At 42.6% G+C, this 20,071-nt stretch overlaps 2 protein-coding genes across 4 annotated transcripts; one reads left to right on the plus strand and one right to left on the minus strand.

Moving 5' to 3' along the window:
- Window positions 1-828: 828 nt before the first annotated feature.
- On the minus strand, window positions 829-1,548 carry SERP1 (stress associated endoplasmic reticulum protein 1). The gene is made up of 3 exons (XM_061371589.1): window positions 1,361-1,548; window positions 1,200-1,275; window positions 829-1,080 (listed from the first exon to the last, which is right to left on the minus strand). The coding sequence occupies exons 1-3, from the start codon at window positions 1,442-1,444 to the stop codon at window positions 1,040-1,042; spliced, it is 201 nt and encodes a 66-aa protein (XP_061227573.1). The 5' UTR covers window positions 1,445-1,548; the 3' UTR covers window positions 829-1,039.
- Window positions 1,549-1,670: 122 nt separating this feature from the next.
- On the plus strand, window positions 1,671-19,846 carry EIF2A (eukaryotic translation initiation factor 2A). Of its 3 annotated transcripts, none has more exons than XM_061371564.1 (14): window positions 1,671-1,799; window positions 4,499-4,568; window positions 4,893-4,967; window positions 6,391-6,509; window positions 7,663-7,762; window positions 8,140-8,222; window positions 9,547-9,620; window positions 9,772-9,916; window positions 10,814-10,930; window positions 13,245-13,816; window positions 17,211-17,327; window positions 18,169-18,312; window positions 19,251-19,316; window positions 19,400-19,846. In XM_061371564.1, exons 1-14 carry the CDS (start codon window positions 1,772-1,774, stop codon window positions 19,463-19,465), a joined length of 1,776 nt encoding a protein of 591 aa, XP_061227548.1. In that variant the 5' UTR covers window positions 1,671-1,771; the 3' UTR covers window positions 19,466-19,846. The 3 variants fall into 3 exon arrangements, with proteins under 3 accessions (XP_061227548.1, XP_061227549.1, XP_061227550.1); XM_061371565.1 differs by having other exon boundaries at window positions 18,184-18,312; XM_061371566.1 differs by lacking the exon at window positions 10,814-10,930.
- Window positions 19,847-20,071: the final 225 nt, after the last annotated feature.

Raw genomic sequence — 20,071 nt, forward strand, 5'->3', positions numbered from 1 at the left:
AGAGGGCTTTTTCTTTTTTTTTTTTCAGCATCACTAAGAAGGAACTGTGATCATTCGTAGGGCAGCAGTTAAGTACTGGATCCATCGTTAGATGAAACTCAGTTAAAAGCAGGATTTACCTTAAATAAGATTAAATATATATTGCAAGACATAGCACACGCTGCCAATGCTGCACAGAAAAGCAGAACTCTGGGCACAGGGTCCCTGTACCTACATAAAACATTCCCACACAATATTGTAAAATTCAAAACTATTACCACGTGTTGAACGCTGTCCAAGTATTTACAGAACGGTCACAACCCGCAGCCTGGGGAGGCTCGGTCAGGTGGTGGCAGCTCCAGTTGAGCCTTTCAGCAGTCTGTGGAGCTTCGGCATCAGGTTATGCCAGGAAGAGCTGCTGCTTGGTCACGCTGCTTCCTAACCAAGTAACGCCCCCTAACTCTATACAAACAAGCACTGCATATGTATTAGTACAAGAGGCGTAGGATAAAGTTTTCCGTTGTGAGAAGCGTTTGGGTGCTAGCACACTGCCACATGCTGCAGTGAGGCTACTCTACGTGTACAGAGGGTGATGTGCCTGGCAAGCTGCAGGACGTGGCACGAACCATCTGCTTCGTCAGGAGCATGCTTCAAACTTGTACTCTAGCTACTATAAAAATCCAGGCTTCTGACGTTAAATAAAATCATTTCCAGCTACACAGAGACTTAAACAAATCTCCAAACCGGTGTTCATGACAGGTGCCAACTCCTAAGTATCTACATCATGTACAGCGTAGCGTATCCACAGAGAACGTGACCGTGCACCTCACTGAATAAGGAGGTCCACGATTGTAGATCAACAACATACTTTTATTGCTTTGTACATGTAGTGCTGTTCAAGGCACTGTGGCACGGGCTAGAAAACTCGGAATGGCTGTGAAAGGACCTGGAATGCGATGTGGCCGGTGCCGCTGCACAGAGTGGGGCTGGAGGGCGCCGGCCGGGGGGGGTAGCTCACGGCAGCGCCGGGGGCGGGTGGCCCCGACCGGTGACGGGCCTCTCACATGCCCATTCGGATGCTCTGGATAATCTGGAAGATGGCTGCAAGAGAGCGGGGAGGGGAGGGAAGCGCTTGTCGGCAGCGCTTCACACGGAGAAGCGGGCGGGCCTCAGCGGGCACTCCGCGGGGCCCGCCCGCCCGAGCCACTCAGCCCGCTTACCTGATCCACAGACCACAAAGATGAACAGCGCCAACAGCCAGGGCCCGACCGACGCCTTCTCCTCCGGGGCCGTCCTCTGCAGGCACAGCACCGCCGTCACCCCCGCCCATCAGCCCGGCTTGCCACCCCATCCCCAACCCCCGCCCAGTCCCGGCGCGCACCGAGGTCTTGGCGACGTTCCCGCGCTGGGTGATGTTCTTGCTGTGCTTCTCGTTGGCCATGCGAATACGCTGCTTGGCCACCATGGTGCGACCGACCGCCGGACGGCCCGGCCGCCGGTCCCCTCGCGAAGCTCCGCGCACCGCCCGCTGCCAGCGTCAGCACCGCGCAGCACCGCCCGCCGGAAACACGCGCCGCCACGGGCGGAGCCGCCGCCCGCCGCCAACCCGCGCGCCCGGCAGCACCACTTCCGGGGCAGCCCGCGCCGCGGCGGGCGGAAGAGCCCGCTCTGCGTCACGCGCCGGCGTCTTCACCCCCGCCCGCCCCTGCCCCTCTCGACGTGGACGTCTCTGGGGCGGCCGTGTCGCTGCTCACCCGGAAGTGGAAGCTGAAGCCAAACCTGCCGCGCCAAGATGGCGCCTCCTGTGCCTCTGCTGGCAGGTGCGTTGGGACCAGGTGGCGGTGGTGGTGCGAGCGCGAGGCCGGGGTTGCTGGCGGCCAGTGGGCTCCATGGCCGGGCGCCCACTGTCCCCCACAGGTCCCCTTCCCAGGTTGCGTAGGTGTAGCGTGGCTGGTCTCGGCCCCGAATCCTGGGGGCTCTGCACGCCAGGCCGCGTGCGCGCCGCTCCCTGGGGCCGGCAGTGCCTCGTGGGCACGCTCCTCTTTTGGCCCGGTGGGTTCGTCAGCTGGGCAGCCGCCGGGCCGTCCGCGGGCCTCCCTTTGCTCTGCCGTGGGGGAGCTGCTTAGGTTTCTAAAACGTGCTCGTTCCTTCGCCTTGGTTGCGCTCCTCGTGCGGCCTATGACGGGAGGCGTTCCCGGAGGTGCTGTGCTGGAGGGACCGGACGGCGGGTGCAGCAGGACAGGACCCGACCCAGCCCTGGGCCGCGGCAGCAAAGGGTGCGGCCTGCCGGGGTCTGAACCGCTCGACAGCCGGGTGGAGCTCGTAGCTCACAGAAGCGCCTTCACTGTGCTTTGTGGGAAAGTGCCTTTCTAGAGTTCTTTTTCCTTTTCTCTTTGTTTCACTTGTGAAGTTGCCCACGTAAAGGATTTAATTTTTTTATTTTCCTATTTTTCTAAGCTTTAAACGCCAACGTATTTATCTTTGCATGGGTGTGATTGGGGCCTGCCGCTGTCCAGGGTGGGTTTTGGACTACTTGCTACTGCCTGTAACTTAGATCTGAAATTTGGATCTTGATTTTTCTTGGCAGCCTGACAAAGACCTGGGAAATAGACTCTGGGCAGGGGTGTGAAGCTAGTGGGTCATATTTAAAGCATTGCTAAAACATACCCTTGAGGTATGTTAGGGATATATTGTACCCCCAGGGGTGTAAAGGGTTATAGAGCACGTGGAAGTTTGAAACCTATCATACCAGTATTTTCCCATATAATAAACTGCTGCTTACGATTATTTCCATTTGTTAATTTCTAAAGTGCTATGAGAGATGGAGTAAGGACCCTCAGCAGTTAAAGGGGCAGCTCCAAAGAGCAGTGTAGGGACGTTTGGTGGCAGACATTACTGTTGTCTCAGGTGTTGCTATGCCTGTGCTATGCCTGTGCATGTTGACATTCTGCTCCCAGACCTCCTGCTGCAGTGCTGCTGGCCACAGTGCTTCATTCAGATAACACAGCTGCAGAGCCTGCAGCTTGGGCTTCTTCATCCTTCTTCTTGAGTCATGTTTGACACTAAAAATTGTCACCTCAGCACACCAAGAAAACACATAAAGCGCAGCTAATGCCTGTGTAACGGTTGCCAGTTTCATGGTTCAACTCTGAGTTCTAATGTGCTTGTAATAGAGCTACCTGAAAAAAAAAACCACTATATATAACAATCTCTGTACAGCTGTCCCATCTGCACAGTTTTGCATGAGTCCATCTTCATTTGTTGTTCTCTAGTGCTGTAAGCATGGCAAGGGCTCTGAAAAAAATGAAATCTGAAACACAGTTTATACTGATATTTCCGTCATGCTTTCTGTTTTCCCAGTTGAAGTTCAATGTTGAAACTACCAAGAGGGCAAATCTTGCCTAATGTCAGCAAAAAAACCAGTCCAACATAATCTTCCTTTGGCAAATGCTGTTCCTGTGTTCAGACAGCTAATCCTCGCTTTGAAATGTACTGAGGCAGCTCTTTTCAACTCAGTTGTGCAGGATGCTCGAGTGGCTCTTGCAGCGATGGAGCATTCTCAGCTTTTGCAAGTTAGGCTGTTGGAAAGTGCTTCCTACAGCAGGGTTGAGAGCTGTCACCATCGGCCATTTCAGGATGAGATGTCATCCAACCCTCCTTCCTTAAGCAGGTGCAGCTCTTTTGTAGTTTGAGGTCATCTTGTGAGATGAAGCCAGACTCTTGGTTTGTGGTATCCAGTGATGGGACAACAGGCAATGGGGTCAAACTGACATCCAGGAAATTGCATTTAAACATAAGAAAAGCTATTTTACTGTGAGACTGACCTTGGGTGCAGGCTGCCTAGAGAAGCCATGGATCTCCCTCTCTGGAGATACTTTCCCCCCCACCTGAAGCAGGGGTGGGCTTGGTAGCCCTAGGGGTGCCCCCTGCATTGGCCCCTCCACCATGCACCTGATTTGGGTCTATCCTGCCCTGCTGCCCTTGGCAGTGCTTATGCTCCCTTCTTTGCACTGGCACCTATGCTCCCGTTGCAGAGGGACAAACTGGTTCATGGACTGACCCTGTTGGGAAGGCTGCCCTGGAAGGGCTTTGCTGGTCGAAGCAGGGAGCTGACTGCATGACTGTAGGTGTGGGAAAGCTGGGACTGGCAGCAGTTGTCCCGCTTCGGTCCTTAGCTCTGGCAAAGTGCTGGCTGGTTGCTGTTGTGTCAGCAGCGGTGTCCAGCAGGCTGGTTCCTCCACTGCCGGTGCGTTGTGTGCTGGAGCTGCTGGTGCTGGGGCAATAGCTCAGCTCTGTCTCTTCATGCATCTGTCCTGTGTTTTAAACCTGCAGCTACCATGGATGAGCCAGGAGCCTCGGCATGTGTTACGTTCTGAATTTCTTTGCAACCCTCTCTCTCGTTTTGAAATGCGAACAGGGAAAAAGTGTGTGCAGGTCTCAAGGTGCATAGATTAGGAAAAACTTTTGCTTTGGGCAATTCTCTGAATTTGAAATGATAGTTATTTTTTTACTCTTCCAGTGAGAGGATCAGAAGGGCTTTATATGGTGAATGGGCCACCTAGTTTCACAGAGAACACAGCCTTTCAAAGGTACAGTTATTCTCACTAGTTTTTATCTTTTGCACAAAAGAAATTATTTTCTAAAAAGTAAAGGTAGACTGTAGTATTAAAAAATGTATAAATATAAGTGATGTTTTTTCTTACTGGTAGTAGTTCAGAAAATTGATGGCTTTGAAGGCTTTATGCTTGTCTGACTTCTCATGGTCACTGAACAACTGCAGAGTAGACTGCACTGTTAAAAAGCTCTACTCAGAAGTGCAGCAGGGAAATTGGTGTGTTGCTTTTTATTTCGTGCAAAATACCTTAACTTATGCAGTATCTCTGAATCCTAATGTGCAATTCTTACTTCTTTAGGGACTCTGGAAAAAATTGCAAAGCTGTTGCTTTTAGCAAGGACGGTTCCCTCTTTGCCTGGTGCAATGGAGAAAAGTAGGTGCATTTTATTATATTAATTGTTTAGTTTGCATTAAACAGGATCAGTTGTGCCCCATTTACTCTTGTCTGTGTAAAGACTGTTGCTATTACGTGTTTGCATACATGCTCTACATTCAGTTTATTTTTGCATTATTCGCTGTAGTGACTTTATTTCCTGAATATTTGATAAAATATTTACTGTTTTCTTATATTTATAATGCACCCATTCCTGTGGAATCTGGATATGCTTTATTTAGGTTTTCTTTTTGTGGTCATATTTCCTAGTACAATAGTACCTAGTTTTCTGGCATTAATCTGTTGGTAAAGTTCACAGAAGATGAAGAATTTCTGCATCTTGCGTGCAAACAGCATAAGGTTCCTTTTTTATAGGCCCAGTGCATTAGAGAGTTCCCTAGAGGTAATCCTTTACGTAAGAGTGGATCATGGGGTTGCTGCTTTAAAGCTAAGGCTTCTTCTGATATGCCAGTATTCTTACTAACAGGTTAAAAAAGTATTTAGTAATTTCGTGTAACCATTTTCTTTTAAGTAGGTAACATAGACGTAGGATTCACTACTTTCTCTTTTCTTTTTGGTTCTGCAAAATATTTAAACCTAACCCTAAATATTTTTCATTAAAAACTTAATTTTTGTCAATTGGAAACATCCATTTCCAGGAAATGTTTGTGGGAGAGAATGTTTTTCAAACAGGTTGTGTATCCAGGTACCCACACTTTAAGTGAGAGTATTCCAAATGGCAAATCTTTCCTGTCCTGCTGTGCCTCTTTGTTTTGGGGGCTGTCCATCTTCGTTTCTGAGAGGGAGCAGTTAGGGAGATGGTAGAAACAGGTTCCTAATGCAGCTTCCAAGAACGACAGTGACTTGGAAGCATCTTGATGTGATATTCTTTGTTTCTTTGGATTCCATATGTGGCAGATCTTTAATACTCAGCATTCAGAGATGTTGCTTGACCTTGTTTATTCAGCTCTCTGACCTTTGCATTTTATTGTCCCTGCTTCCTCAGTCTCAAAAAGACCAAATCATAAATGTATCATTATAGATAGAAGGCTTTTAAAATTGTGTGATAAATATGTGTTTCAGTTTAATTAGAATCTTTCTGTTGTGCTCAACTTGAGCCACTGTGGAGGTGTGGATGGACTCTATGGAAGGGATGTATCTTTCGTTTAGAGTTTAAGTATTGCAGATAAAAATATGTGATATATTTTGACCAGTGCTTTCACTTAGTTCCTGTTGGGTATCTAGTTTTAAAAGGTATTCTTGCAAAAATTTAGTAAAAGCAGGAGGGGAAAAAAGCTCTTCTAGCTTCATTACATTGGCCAAATTTAGGACAGATCTAGAAGAGTTATATGCAGAAAGTTACCTTGGCTATTAATGAAGTATTTTAAGCATGTTTTATTGAAATAGCATCTTTTTGTTCCAGAGTAAATGTTGTTAATGTCACCAGTGCTGAGTTACTGTGCTCCTTTGATCTTCCAAAGGCAGTTTGCCTTCAATTCTCACCAAAGAATAGTGTTCTGGCAACGTGGCAGGCCTATACAAGTGAGTATTTTACCAGATGTACAAGTACATGCAGTAACTTCATGTTTTAATTTGGTTTGCAAGCTTTCCATCATCTGATTTGTCACTGCAGTATATTTATTGGCTAATAGAGCAGTACAGGAAGTGTACAGAAAATTATATGGGTAATCAAGTATATAGTGGAGGAGGGAGCGATGCCATCTTCTGAAAGCATCTGCTATCGACTGTTCTTACAAACACTAAAACTAAGTGCATGTACTAACAATTACTCTATTAAAGTAAATAACATTTCCAAAAATGGCTGGCTGATCTTAGTGCAGAGAGTGTTTTAACAATATGCTGTTCAAGTGGTTTATATTCATTTATAGACAAGGAGAATTGCAAGCTGACTTGTAGTAGTCATGTTCTCCATGAGGCATAGCTGACTTGAGTGCTCTCTATTGTCCAGAAGGCTTTATTTCCTCCTCTCCCTCTCTGTGGAGTTTATATTCCTAAGTTAGATAGCCTTAGGCTCATCCAAGTTGTGTGTCTGAAACAGAGGGTATAAGTGCTTCTTCTGACAGAAGGAGCTGGCCATAGGCTGAGCATGTGGAACATGATCTGGGACAGATTGTACAATAAGACAGGGCAGCACAAGTGACAGAACTGTTGCCAACTGGGGACTGTTAGCGATCCGTTAGGAGGTCTGTTCTGGGGCAGTGGTAGAAATACAGGCTGTATGTAGTACCCAGATAAGTAGGAAGGTATAGGGAATTTGAAACAAACAGAGCCATTCTGTATGGCTTGCAGATAGAGCTGTAACTTCATCCTGATGAACAAAATGCATCTCATCCTTATGAAAACAAAATGTAGGAGGGGAGAACAGCTTAATTGTTTGCCAAGGGGATAGCTTTTGATTAAAAAGTATACATTACAAAAGCTGTGCTGGTGTTGGTGTTCCTAGCCTTATAATGGGGAGTAGAAGCCCTTCACCTAAAAATGTTTAGGTGCTTTACCTATGTTAATAGGTAAAGCAATTAGCAGTTTAGGGTTTAGTCCTTCAGGGGGGAGGATGTTCTTGTAAAAGGTTTATGCATGCTTAGTTGCTTGTACAATTGTGAGGTGGAATGTCATCATGGTGAAGCAAGTTTAATCTCCAGAGACCACTGTACTCTAATGCATGGTTTTGTTGCAGCTGCTAAAGATGGAACAGCAGGAGTGCCCAACCTACAACTTCACGATGTGAAAACTGGAAAGTGTTTAAAATCTTTCATCCAGAAAAAGATGCAGAACTGGTAAGTAACATTTACAGATACTAATTACTTGCAAAGAAATGTGGTTTCCAAAATCTAATCTGATAAATAGAGCTTTTAGTGTGGTGTTGGATTTTAAAATACATCTGCTACTAGCTTATTTGTGCTTGTAGGTATCTTTTTTAATGTAGGTACAGTTGTTTCTTAGTATAAATTCACTATCATTTTGCACCACAGAGAAAGCTGAGGAGACAATAACTAAGTCTGCCTGCGTATTTTTTACCATGCAGATGTCATTTGTCATTTTGAATCATGGATCATGTTTGAACTTGCTCAACTGTAAAAATGGAGGAAAAAAAATCATATACTAGTAAAGATGAGCATCATTTGGTGTTTCTAAATTTTTTCATTAAATGTAGGTGTCCTTGCTGGGCAGATGATGAAAGCATTTGTGCCAGGAATGTAAACAATGAAGTTCACTTCTTTGAAAACAACAACTTCAGTACGCAAGTATTTCTATACATTTTATTGCATTCTATATATGCATCTTCTTTTGGGTGTTGCTTTTTTTCCTTTTTTTTTTTTTCCCCTCATTTCTTCTTTTGCTTGCTTTTTATTTTAAATATTGCCTACATTCTATTTGAATTAGGCATTCAGAATCATTATGTTTTAATGAAGTATGTTTTCCCCTTGTTTATCTTTTCAGGGACTTCTCTGATATGAAATGTTTTTAATTTTCAATTAGAGAGGCCTGATTCTGGATTGTTTCTCATTTAATGAGGTCCAGGATGTTGTCAATAGAGGATGTGATCTGTGATTACTTATTTGTGTTATGTGTATTCTGTCAATGAACTATTAAAAAATGGTTCATTAGAAAATATATGAATGGCAAAAATGAAGTTATGAGGCTAGAGCATTGCCTTCAAGAAAGTTTGTGTCTAGCAGTAGAATATTTGGAGTCAATAGAGGTTGAAAAGGGAAAGGGGAGAAAAAAGCAGGCAGATAAAAGATTAATTCGAACAAAAATTTAAAGGAATAAAACTGCAGGAGGCAGTGGTGTGTGGTTTTGTTTTTTGGTGGTTTGTTTTGTTTTGTTTTGTTTTTCTTTTAAATATATAGAATAGAATCATAGAATAGTTAGGGTTGGAAAGGACCTCAAGATCATCAAGCTCCAACCCCCCTGCCATGGGCACTTCTATATAGCTGATAGAAGAATTATTGTGTAAAAATACTGCCTGTGAAGAGATACAATTTCCTGAGAATTAGCCCTGCTGAGGTTAACAAAGCTATACTTGGAAAGCGTGGAATGTGCTGGAATGAGGTTGTGGGTTGCTGATGTTCATTTAATTTTGAGAGATGCATTTCCCATAAGTTGTCTGTGGAAAGGGGCAGTGTCCAGCACAGAGCAGGCCTTTATGAATGCTTCCTTTCAGGAAAAATTGTCCAGTAAAGCTGAAGGGGAAAACCCTTGGCTCTGTGCTGGCGCATGTTACCTGGATGTGACTGATACTGCTTCCTCTGAAGTCAGCACAGATGAGGTGAAGAATTCTGTGCCTGGCTTAAGACATGAGCTGTGTTCACCTGGGGTTAGAAGCTTCCTTGCTGTTTGAACTTCCAAATACTAAATACTGGTTTTCAGACCTAGGCTTGGTTCAAGTTGGACTTGTAAATAAAAATACATGAAAGTAATGTCTGTTTGCCTAGTAAAAGAAATCCTTTATATATATTGGTTTTTATTATCCATGATACAGACCCATAAAAAGGTATAGTGAAGTAATCCAGGCTAACAAGTTTTGTCATTAACACCTGTGCCGTATTTTTTGCAGACACTATTGCAAATAAACTGCATTTGCAAAAGGTGAATGATTTCGTGTTATCTCCAGGAGCGCAGCCAACCAAGGTACTTCTGAGGTTCTTCCACAATTTTTTCTTGGTTTTTTTAAAAAAATTCACCTTGAATTCAGTGCAATAGATTTCACTACTAGTACAGTGAATAGGCATTGTGTTACCAAGAATATAATCTGCAATAAAATCTTGTGGCTTTGTTTTAGGTTGCAGTATATGTTCCAGGCAGTAAAGGTGCACCATCATTCATTAGACTGTACCAGTATCCCAACTTCGGTGGCCCACAGTCTGCACTAGCCAATAAGAGCTTCTTTAAAGCTGATAAGGTGACAATGCTATGGAACAAAAAAGGTAGAACAGCTGTATATTTAACCTTTTTATATTCCACATGTTTTGGATTTAATTACTTTGTTTACTATGTGGCTTTTGCTTTTAATTTGCATGTACATTAGTATTGAAGGTTGCTGTTAATGCTAATACAATGTTACAGTTACAGTTCTGAATACCCTGAGGTGCTCATAACTTTCCTGTGTTGACTTCCATGATTTTCTATATTGTGATTGAGAATACTTTGCATGTTGGTAAACTTGCAGTTGGATAGTAAATTCAAATTTAATTTTTCATTCTGTGATGATGTATTAGACTGTATTTAGACTGTAAACATAAGCTTTTAGTAGAGCATAATCTGTATAATAGTATGTACGCAGATGTATCACAATTGGAGTGACTTGCACAGTAATCTGTGGGCTTTGCTGTTTGTTAGGAGTGAGCTGTTTCGGAATAATTTTGTAAAAAACACTTGAACTCATGTTCTTTGGAATACAGGGAGGGTGTTATGTACACATAGAGACCACAAGTGTCTGCACAGCTTTGGGTGAAATAGATATATGTACAAAAGCTGTTAATAAACCATTTTATTTAAGGGCTGATCTGGATGCTCAGTTTCTGCCTTAGGCGGATGAATATATTTTTATGGCTGCAAAGGAATGTTCACTTTCCCATAATTGAATGGTGAATGAACAGACTTACGCTTTTTGTCTGAGAAAAGAAGTTATTTTTTCTGTTCCTAATATTTAGGAAAAATCAATTCAAAAGAGAATGATAACAGCACTGTTATGCAAGGAGCTAATTAGAATGAATAATTGGACCAATCTTGGAACAAGTGAATCTTTGTTCATGGTAGTTTGTGAAATCTTTTATGTAATTTGCAATAATTGTATTGAAGTCATTGTGTCTCTTTGCTGTTAGCCACTGCTGTGCTAGTAATAGCTAGTACAGAAGTTGATAAAACAGGTGCTTCATACTATGGGGAGCAGACTCTACACTACATTGCAACAAACGGAGAGAGTGCAGTTGTGCAATTGCGTAAGTATCTCTTGGGCAGTTTGGTATTGTCTTACATCTTTTGATAGTGAGAATTCCTTTACCAGCTTCGTTTAATGTATGAGAGCTTTCTCGTTAGCGTAATGAATTAATCTTTAAAAACAATGAAATACTCTTTAACAAGAAATCCTTGACTAGATTTTTCTTTTTTTTTCCCATTCTGGAATGGGGGTGTTTGGTTTTTTGTTTTATTTTTTAATAGCTGAATTACCTTGTCGTCTTCAGTATACTTGTCTTAAGGTCAGTGGCAGAAAGCACAGTTGCAGTTAGTATGTACAAATAATTTGCTTGGGAGGGTTTTCATGTGCACAGGAAGGGGATTGTGCATGTTTGCTAAGGAAACCCCTGGACAATGGAGGCATCTTAATGTCTGAGAATTCAAAATGAGCACGAAGGTATGTTACCAAACAGAATAATCCTACCTGCACTTCTAGACGTGCAACTAATACTGTTATTCAAGGAACTGGGGTGAGAGCAGTTCTTTATACTGGAAAATAGAATTGTAGACTCATAGAATGGTTTGGGTTGGAAGAGACCTTAAAAACCATTTAGTTCCAAATATAAGTCCTTTATTTTGTGTCTTGGAAAGTTCCAACACACAAAAATGACATGTTAGAGAGAAGCAAGTGGATGCACTTTCTTTCAGTATCTTACTTGAACTGGAAGTCCGTTCATTAATTTTCTGTATGGTGATATTTTTTCATTATCTTAAGATGTTGCTGTTTATGTTAAACACTGGGTTTGTTTAGGATTATGGAGAGGGTAGTTTGCTGTGAAACACTGGGGATGGGGTGATGTAGACTATGTATGCTTAAGTGGCTGTAGAGGGATTGTGAGCATATTCTCCCAAATTAGTGCTAACTGGAAGAACATGTCCAGTTTGCCTTTCTTAGCAAAACTTGTGGTAGCAAGTAATGTGAACCATTTCCCTTTGTTGCCAACTTCACTGGAAAAAAACAATCAGGATTACAACTCAGTATCTAGAATCTCTGGAGCAGTTTCCTGGATTTAGAACACTAGTTGTTTAATTACATGCTCCTTAAAACCTTCTTTGCCCTTTGAATTTATTTATTTCCAAAACAGGAAGTTTATAACTAATTCCCATTTCATTTAGTTTTTCTTTTTCAAGGAAACATCTAAACATCTGATTCTGTTGTAAAACTTTTTCCCCAACAAAAACAAGTGGTAGGCACTCTGCATGATGCCTCATTTCCTGTGGATTTGTATCTTCTTTTTGCATTTGAGGTCCAGTTTTGAAGCCTCTTTCACGTCAGCATTTGTTGAGGGCTTTTTGGTTTTGACTAATCCATGCTCATGCTGCAGCCTTTCCCTTAGCTATTGTACCCGTATAAAGCTGCCCTCATCTCTCCAGCTGCCTGCTGTCATGAAATGTGCAGAAACGGAATTTTCTGTCAGACCTCTGTCTCTGCAGTTGCATTTGATTAATGCCATCTTAAAACCCCACAGACAGTGTGATTATATCTTTAGAAACTGGGCTGTAATGAGTCCTCAGAATGACAATAGGAATGGATGATTTAAGTCAGTTGATACTTTGGGTCAGTGTCTGGATTTGGGAATTGTCAGTAATGCACATGACATCTGAAGTACAGCTAAAGATATCCAGATTATGAAAAGTTTAATGACTGACGGGTTTTGTTTACACCTATGTATTTTAGATGAGTTTCCATCAGTAATTCTTCATTCTTCAGTAACTCCGTATGTTCTAAATGCCAGAACATCTTCTAACAGTATCAAGTTTTAATCATTATGCGTAAAAGCAGTTTTTGTATGCTCTTTAAAATCTGTCTTTTTAAAGTGCCATGCATGAAAGTGGTCCAGAGATAACTTATATCAATATTACTTAGGTTTACAAAGCTGAGTTATTCAATATTTGTTAGAATAAGAAAAAGATGAACTAGTATCCAGCTGGTACAAAAGTCCTGGTTTTGCAGGTTTCCAGTGGGACAGTTTGAGAAGGTCCTGAGAGGTCATACTTGAATAATGAAGGAAAATAATACAGGATTTTTTTACATGAAAAAGTATGATTACTGTTGAAGTGCTGATGCTGAGCCTGCAGAGGTAATTTGGAATGGCTGCAGTTATTGTTGCACTTTATAATTATCAGAAGATAAAATGTTGGGTTTTACCTGTGTCATCAGCAGAATTCATTTTCACTGTCAATAATTAGATCACAGCATTTTAGCAAAGCACGATAAGTTACTATTGATTTTATTCTTGCTTGCACTGAAAAGATACAATCCCCTAACAGCAGTTGCCTTTTTTCCTTTTCCTTTAGCAAAAAATGGTCCTATTTATGATGTTGTTTGGAACCCTAATTCTGTTGAGTTCTGTGCTGTGTATGGTTTTATGCCTGCCAAAGCAACAGTTTTTAATCTGAAATGTGACCCTGTGTTTGATTTTGGAACCGGACCTCGCAATGCTGCCTACTACAGCCCCCATGGACACATCCTAGTGCTAGCAGGATTTGGGAATCTCAGGGGACAGATGGAAGTGTGGGACGTTAAAAACTATAAACTCATTTCCAAACCAGTAGCCTCGGATTCCACATACTTTGCTTGGTGTCCTGATGGAGAACATATTGTAACAGCGACGTGTGCTCCCAGGCTGCGCGTCAGTAATGGGTACAAGATATGGCACTACACTGGTTCTCTATTACACAACTACGAAGTTTCATCAAATGAAGAAATGTGGCAAGTTTCCTGGCAGCCCTTCCCAGATGGGGTGTTCCCAGCGAAAGCAGTAAAATACCAAGCGGTTCCTAGCGAATTGCCCAGTGCTGAGCCAAAGCCTGCCCAAGCATACAGGCCTCCAGCCCTGAGAAACAAACCTGTAACAAGTTCCAAGCTCGTAAGTAGACAGTGTCATATATGAACCAAAAACTGTTCTGCTTCATTGCTTTGCCCGTCTTTGAAACTTGGCCTCAAATTTGTCTGTGTTTTTAATTAGGGATGTGACAAGAACAGTTGGACTGACAACAGTGTTGTCTGTTTTATGGGAGGTTTTCTTGATAACTTTCTTTGATACTTTGTTCACTGTTTGCAAGAATATATACTAGAAAACGCAAATTTCTTTGGTCCAAATACTGTTCTTTTACACAGTTGCTTGCAAACTTTAAAAACACTCTTTACAACTTAGAGAACAATAAACTCCAAATTTGTTTTGCAGTGAAATTCTGCATTCTAGTTAAGATTAGAAGAAGCCTGTGATTCGGGTGACTTGGCTTACCGTTACTAGTCTAAACTCAGCTAGACAGGTGGTTGACTGTCCTCCCAACAGTGCCTTTTTGTTTGTGGGTTGTTGTTTTTTTTTAAGGTAAATTTACTTGCCAGAAAGAGATTTACTTGTTAGCAAGGCTGTAGTTTAAATAGGTTTCAGTATAATGACCTACTTGTCTAATTAGCTTCTTTTCTCCCCATTTTCACAGTAGGCTGAGTAGCCACTAATTACATTTAACAGTTGCACCCTTGATAAAATCATAGAATCATGGAATAGTTAGGGTTGGAAAGGACCTTAAGATCATCAAGTTCCAACCCCCTGCCATAAGCAGGGACACCTGGCTCTAAACCATATCACCCAAGGCCTCGTCCAACCTGGCCTTGAACACTGCCAGGGATGGAGCATTCACAACCTCCCTGGACAGCCTATTCCAGTGCCTCACCACCCTTACAGGAAAGAATTTCCTCCTTATATCCAATCTAAACTTCCCCTGTTTAAGTTTTAACCCATTACCCCTTGTCCTATCACTACAGTCCCTAATGAAGAGTCCATCCCCAGCATCCCTATAGGCCCCCTTCAGATACTGGAAGGCTGCTATGAGGTCTTCACGCAGCCTTCTCTTCTCCAGGCTGACCAGCCCCAACTTTCTCAGCCGATCTTCATACAGGAGGTGCTCCAGTCCCCTGATCATCCTCGTGGCCCTCCTCTGGACTTGTTCCAACAGATCCATGTCCTTTTTATGTTGAGGACACCAGAACTGCACACAATACTCCAAGTGAGGTCTCATGAGAGCAGAATAAAGGAGCAGGATCACTTCCTTCGACCTGCTGGTCATGCTCCTTTTGATGCAGCACAGGATACGGTTGGCTTTCTGGGCTGCAAGCGCACACTACTGGCTCAAGTTCATTTTCTCATCGACCAGCACCCCCAAGTCCTTCTCCGCAGGGCTGCTCTGAATCTCTTCTCTGCCCAGCCTGTAGCTGTGCCTGGGATTGCTCCGACCCAGGTGTAGGACCTTGCACTTGGCATGGTTAAACTTCATGAGGTTGGCATCAGCCCACCTCACAAGCATGTCAAGGTCCCTCTGGATGGCATTCCTTCCCTCCAGCGTATCAACCGAACCACACAGCTTGGTGTCATCGGCAAACTTGCTGAGGGCGCACTCAATCCCACTGTCCATGTCAGCGACAAAGATGTTAAACAAGACCGGTCCCAACACTGATCCCTGAGGGACACCACTTGTTACTGGTCTCCAGCTGGACATTGAGCCATTGACCACAACTCTTTGTGTGCGGCCATCCAGCCAGTTCTTTATCCACCGAGTGGTCCATTCATCAAATTGATGTCTCTCCAATTTAGAGACAAGGATGTCGTGTGGGACAGTGTCGAACGCTTTACACAAATCCAGGTAGATGACATCAACTGCTTTACCACTGTCCATCAGTTCTGTAGCCCCATCATAAAAGGCCACCAAATTGGTCAGGCAGGATTTCCCCTTAGTGAAGCCATGCTGGCTGTCACCAAGCACCTTGTTGTTTTTCATGTGCCTTAGCATGCCTTCCAGGAGAATCTGCTCCAAGATTTTGCCAGGCACAGAGGTGAGACTGACTGGTCTGTAATTCCCCGGGTCATCCATTTTCCTCTTCTTGAAAATGGGGGTTATATTTCCCTTTTTCCAGTCATTGGGAACTTCACCTGACTGCCATGATTTTTCAAGTATGATGGCCAGTGGCTTAGCAACTTCATTTGCCAGCTCCTTCAGGACCCATGGATTGATTTCATCAGGTCCCATGGACTTGTGCATGTTCAGATTTTTAAGATGGTCTCGAACCAATTCCTCTCCTACAGTGGGCCCAAGGTCTTCATTCTCACTGTCCCTGCATCTGCCTTCCAAGACTTGGGTGGTGCGGTCAGAGCCTTTGCTAGAGAAGACCGAGGCAAAGAAGTCATTCAGAACCTCAGCCTTCTCCAAATCCTCTGTAGCTAGTTCACCCGAGAGCTTCCTGAGGGGGCCTACATTCTTCCTAATCTGTTTTTTATTTGCTGTGGGCCTGTAGAATCCCTTCCTGTTATCCTTAACATTCCTAGCTAATTTTAATTCTAACTGGGCCTCAGTTTTCCTGACCTGGTCCCTAGCTTCCCAGACAACATCCCTGTACTCTTCCCAGGCCGCCTGACCTTGCTGCCACTGTATATAAAACTCTTTTTTCATTTGAATTTTCCTCAGGAGCTCCTTATCCATCCAAGGAGGTCTCCTGGCCCTCCTGCTGCACTTCCTTCTGGTTGGGATGCAACACTCCATTAATGATACTTAAGTCTTTGAGAGCTTTTGTTTTGAGCCCTGTGCTACTTGCCTTGTTAGGAATTGATTAGTCTTGCTAATGTCTGATTTCACAAATGATCAACTAACAGAAGTAGTAGAGAAAAGAGGTATTAAATAAAATGATTGCTTTCTCAAATGGGCAAGCAATCTTGTCATGTGCATTAAAACAGTCCAGCCCCTAAATTAAGAGTTATCTTAAAAAAAAACAAATCCCAAAAGGCTAATCAATCCCTTTTCACACACCCTTCCCAGCAACGTGTTTTTCCTCATTTGACAACTTTTTAACTCAAACTCTTAGTGACAGCAGAATCAAAATGCCAAGCTTCAGTCATTTTGTGATAGTTTATTCCTCTTTGATTTTTATTCTGCCCCCCCAAAAAAAAAAGAAATGTGCTGATTTTGTTATTCCATCAGAAATCCATGAAATCTGTAGAATATACAGGGTAGTTCCATCCAAACTTGAGAATAGATGAGTTTGAAAACCTTTTCACACTGCCTTCTGCTATTCAAAAAGTCACGTACCTTTTTTTCCTCTTCTTTTATTTCTTTATTTGTTTTTCCTTCCTCTCCCTTTATGGTTCATCTTTGAGTATAATACTGACTTAGGTAGGTTTTCATGTTGGCTGTTAGGCTTTTTGTACCGACACACTTGCCAGTATGGAGTACTTGTTTTTTTAGCTGTTAATTTTGCTTATCTTGCAGCATGAGGATGAGCCACCTCAGAACATGAAACCACAACCAGGAAGCAGCGATAAGCCACTCTCTAAAACAGCTCTCAAAAATCAAAGGAAACATGAAGCAAAGAAAGCTGCTAAACAGGTACGCAAAAGTAGTTATTTCAAGGATAACAATTAGTTTTCACAGTTAATCTGAGAGAGCAGTGACTGTTAGTGGCACAGAGAGCCCTCAGCATCTTGCATGTGCCAAGTGGTGAGGAGGGTGGTAGACTTTTTAATTGGACTAAAGCAGGTACAAAAGGATAAAACTAACAGCTTTGGTTAGTTGCTGTGCATGTTAGCTGAAACCAGCCTTAAGACTAACTCGTTCTGACCTCTTACCCTCATTTAGTTTGCACAGTGTTTTTCAGTGCTGGTGAGAGGTAAGAACAGATCCGCTGCTTTGATGTGTCCCCCAGCAGGTCAGGATTGAGGCATGTTATCAGCATAGACCCAAGACAGCCTGTTCTGTGTCACCTGTTCGCTTGCTGTTCTTTGGCTAGGTAAATAAAAATCAGCTTTTGGTATTAGCCTTAAAATTTCTACAAATTTGGGAAGCAACAATTTCTTTAAAACTATTCCAATTTCTTACACTGGTTTTGAGCCCTTTCTTCTGCTTCAGAGGCAATAACCTACCAGTCTACTTTATAAAATGGTTGCTTATGTGTTTGTCCTGTCATCCTTACTGACATTTCCTTATGCAGTATATAGCTGGTGTTTTAAGGAAGTAGAAATTAAACAAGAAACAGCATGTGAGTTGTTACAGATATGTATACGCTGTGGAAAGCATATGTAGGTAATGCAGGACATCAAAGGATATCACAAATTTTGGAGTACAGCAGCAAACTAGTGAAAGAAGAAATATTAAATGGATCCCTCAAAATTATTAAAGACATTTCTCACTCCCCTTGTAATTAGAAGTATTTTCTAGGTAATGTGTTCAGTCTGCCTGTCTGCAGGAGGCCAAAGCTGATGCGAACCAAGATTCTACGCAGTCCTCAGCATCACAGAATGTACCACGGAGTGTCGTGCCTGCTGTTACATCAGGAGATCCTGAAGTTGACAAGAAGATAAAGAATTTGAAAAAGGTAAGGGAATTTCTTCTCTTTTTTTTTTTTAACAAACAGTAAATTTCCCTACAAAGGAGGTGTGTAAGATGGACTCTGATTATAAGGTGACTTGAGCTCTGCATTTACATAGATGGTAATTCCCTGAATTTGTACATCAGCTTCCTTTGCTTTTCCATTTGGTAGAACAGTAGAGGTCAATGCCTGCCAGGCTGCTCAAGACTTTACCAGAGGTGGCAGTGTAGAAGCCTTAGCCAGGTGCATGGAGAAGTGTTCCAGTCTCCTGTTACAAATACTGTTGCAGCTCCCACAGCCAAGGGGCAGGGGTAGCTTAAAGGTGTTAATGCTTAGAAAGCAGCTGTGTGGGCTGCCTGTTTACTGGATTTTGGATCTGAGAAGGGAACCATGCTGTGTGGTTTCAGTTTTTTCCCTAATTACTAAATGGTACAAGGCCAAAGTTCACTGCCAATCCTGGAAATTCTTGGACTAAATAATTTCAGAGTGGGAGTTGTTTGGCTCAGGTTAGAGAATCTCCCATTTCTGCGTAACTCATCAGGTTTTTTTTCCTCTTGTCTGCTTCCAGCTTTTCATGGTCTCTGATGGGATTAATATTCCAGGCTTTCTGAGGAAAATGGGTGGTGAATAGGGATAGTATAGTGGAGGGGTATTTCTGAATTTGGATCTAGCCCTTCAGGGAGATAATGCATGGTGTCTATGTTTCAGAAACTAGGAAGTCCTTCTGTCCTTTAGGTTTTGTTCTTGAAAGAAATGTCCTTTTTTGGTGGGAAATTCTGGATTGAGCATCTGGGGATGCTTAAATGAAATGTGCCTTCCAGATTGAGACCTGCCTCCTGGTAAATCAGGCAATTGCAAGTGCAGGAACTTCTAAGACTGTTTTTTCTATTCTTGGCTCATCAATATCTTTGTGTCAGTGTGGGTTTTTTTGTTTTGTTTTACAGAAACTAAAGGCAATTGAGCAGCTGAAAGAACAAGCAGCTGCTGGCAAACAGCTAGAGAAGAATCAGGTACTGTGAAGACATAGCTTATTTTACAATGGAAGTTGAATAAGTTGCATACATCCGTGACACCCTGTGCTTTTTTGTTCTAGTTGGAGAAGATTCAGAAAGAAAATGCTCTGCTTCAGGAACTCGAAGACCTAGAACTGGGCCTTTGAAACTTCACAGAAGTTCAGTGTTAACACGAAGTTCATGCAAAGTTTAACTTTTAGTAACTTGAACACATAAAATGTTTCAGCAAATGACTGAGGATGCAGAAGTCCACAGTTTGTTGCACACTCGCCTTTTACAAAGCTTTCCTAAAGATCTGTGCACAGCTGAAACTGCAAATGAGTAACAAATACCATATCAGCCAGTTCTGCCATTGTTCAGACCAGAACCATGATTATGTTCTCAAAGCCTGAAAAACCCAGAAGCATTCTGTTAGTTTATTTTCCTTGTCTGGGTGTGAAGATGGAAAGTGATGAGGTTTACCCATTTGATAGCTTTATTATATTTAAAAAGATGTAGATAAAAATAAAGAGCATTTAATAATAAAAGTACTTAATGTTTTGTTACAAGCGCAGAGTTCTAAAACAAAGAGTCTGCTACCCCAGCCGCTTTTTATTATTATCAAAAGTAATTCACTGCTAAGGATAACGAGGGTTCAGCTGCTGTAGGGGCTCTTGCATCTTTTTTACTCCGATTTTTGTTCTCCTTTCTTCCGACACTCACTGCCCCGTCTCTGTTTCTTTACTCATGACCATTCAGGCTGAAGCGCTGAG

Source organism: Neopsephotus bourkii, unplaced genomic scaffold, assembly GCF_033783945.1.
Source record: "Neopsephotus bourkii isolate Nb327-2 ecotype Australia unplaced genomic scaffold, CSIRO-AGI_Nbou_v1 NB_1574, whole genome shotgun sequence".
NCBI classification, from domain to species: Eukaryota; Metazoa; Chordata; class Aves; order Psittaciformes; family Psittacidae; genus Neopsephotus; species Neopsephotus bourkii.

Coding starts and splice junctions, on each gene's coding strand:
- SERP1 (XM_061371589.1), bottom strand. CDS start 1,444: ATGGTGGCCAAGCAGCGTATTCGCATGGCCAACGAGAAGCACAGCAAG. Junction 1,276..1,360: donor GGAACGTCGCCAAGACCTCG/GTGCGCGCCGGG, acceptor CTGTGCCTGCAG/AGGACGGCCCCGGAGGAGAA. Junction 1,081..1,199: donor CTTTGTGGTCTGTGGATCAG/GTAAGCGGGCTG, acceptor GCTCTCTTGCAG/CCATCTTCCAGATTATCCAG.
- EIF2A (XM_061371564.1), top strand. CDS start 1,772: ATGGCGCCTCCTGTGCCTCTGCTGGCAG. Junction 4,569..4,892: donor GAGAACACAGCCTTTCAAAG/GTACAGTTATTC, acceptor TTACTTCTTTAG/GGACTCTGGAAAAAATTGCA. Junction 18,313..19,250: donor AGATAAAGAATTTGAAAAAG/GTAAGGGAATTT, acceptor TTTGTTTTACAG/AAACTAAAGGCAATTGAGCA.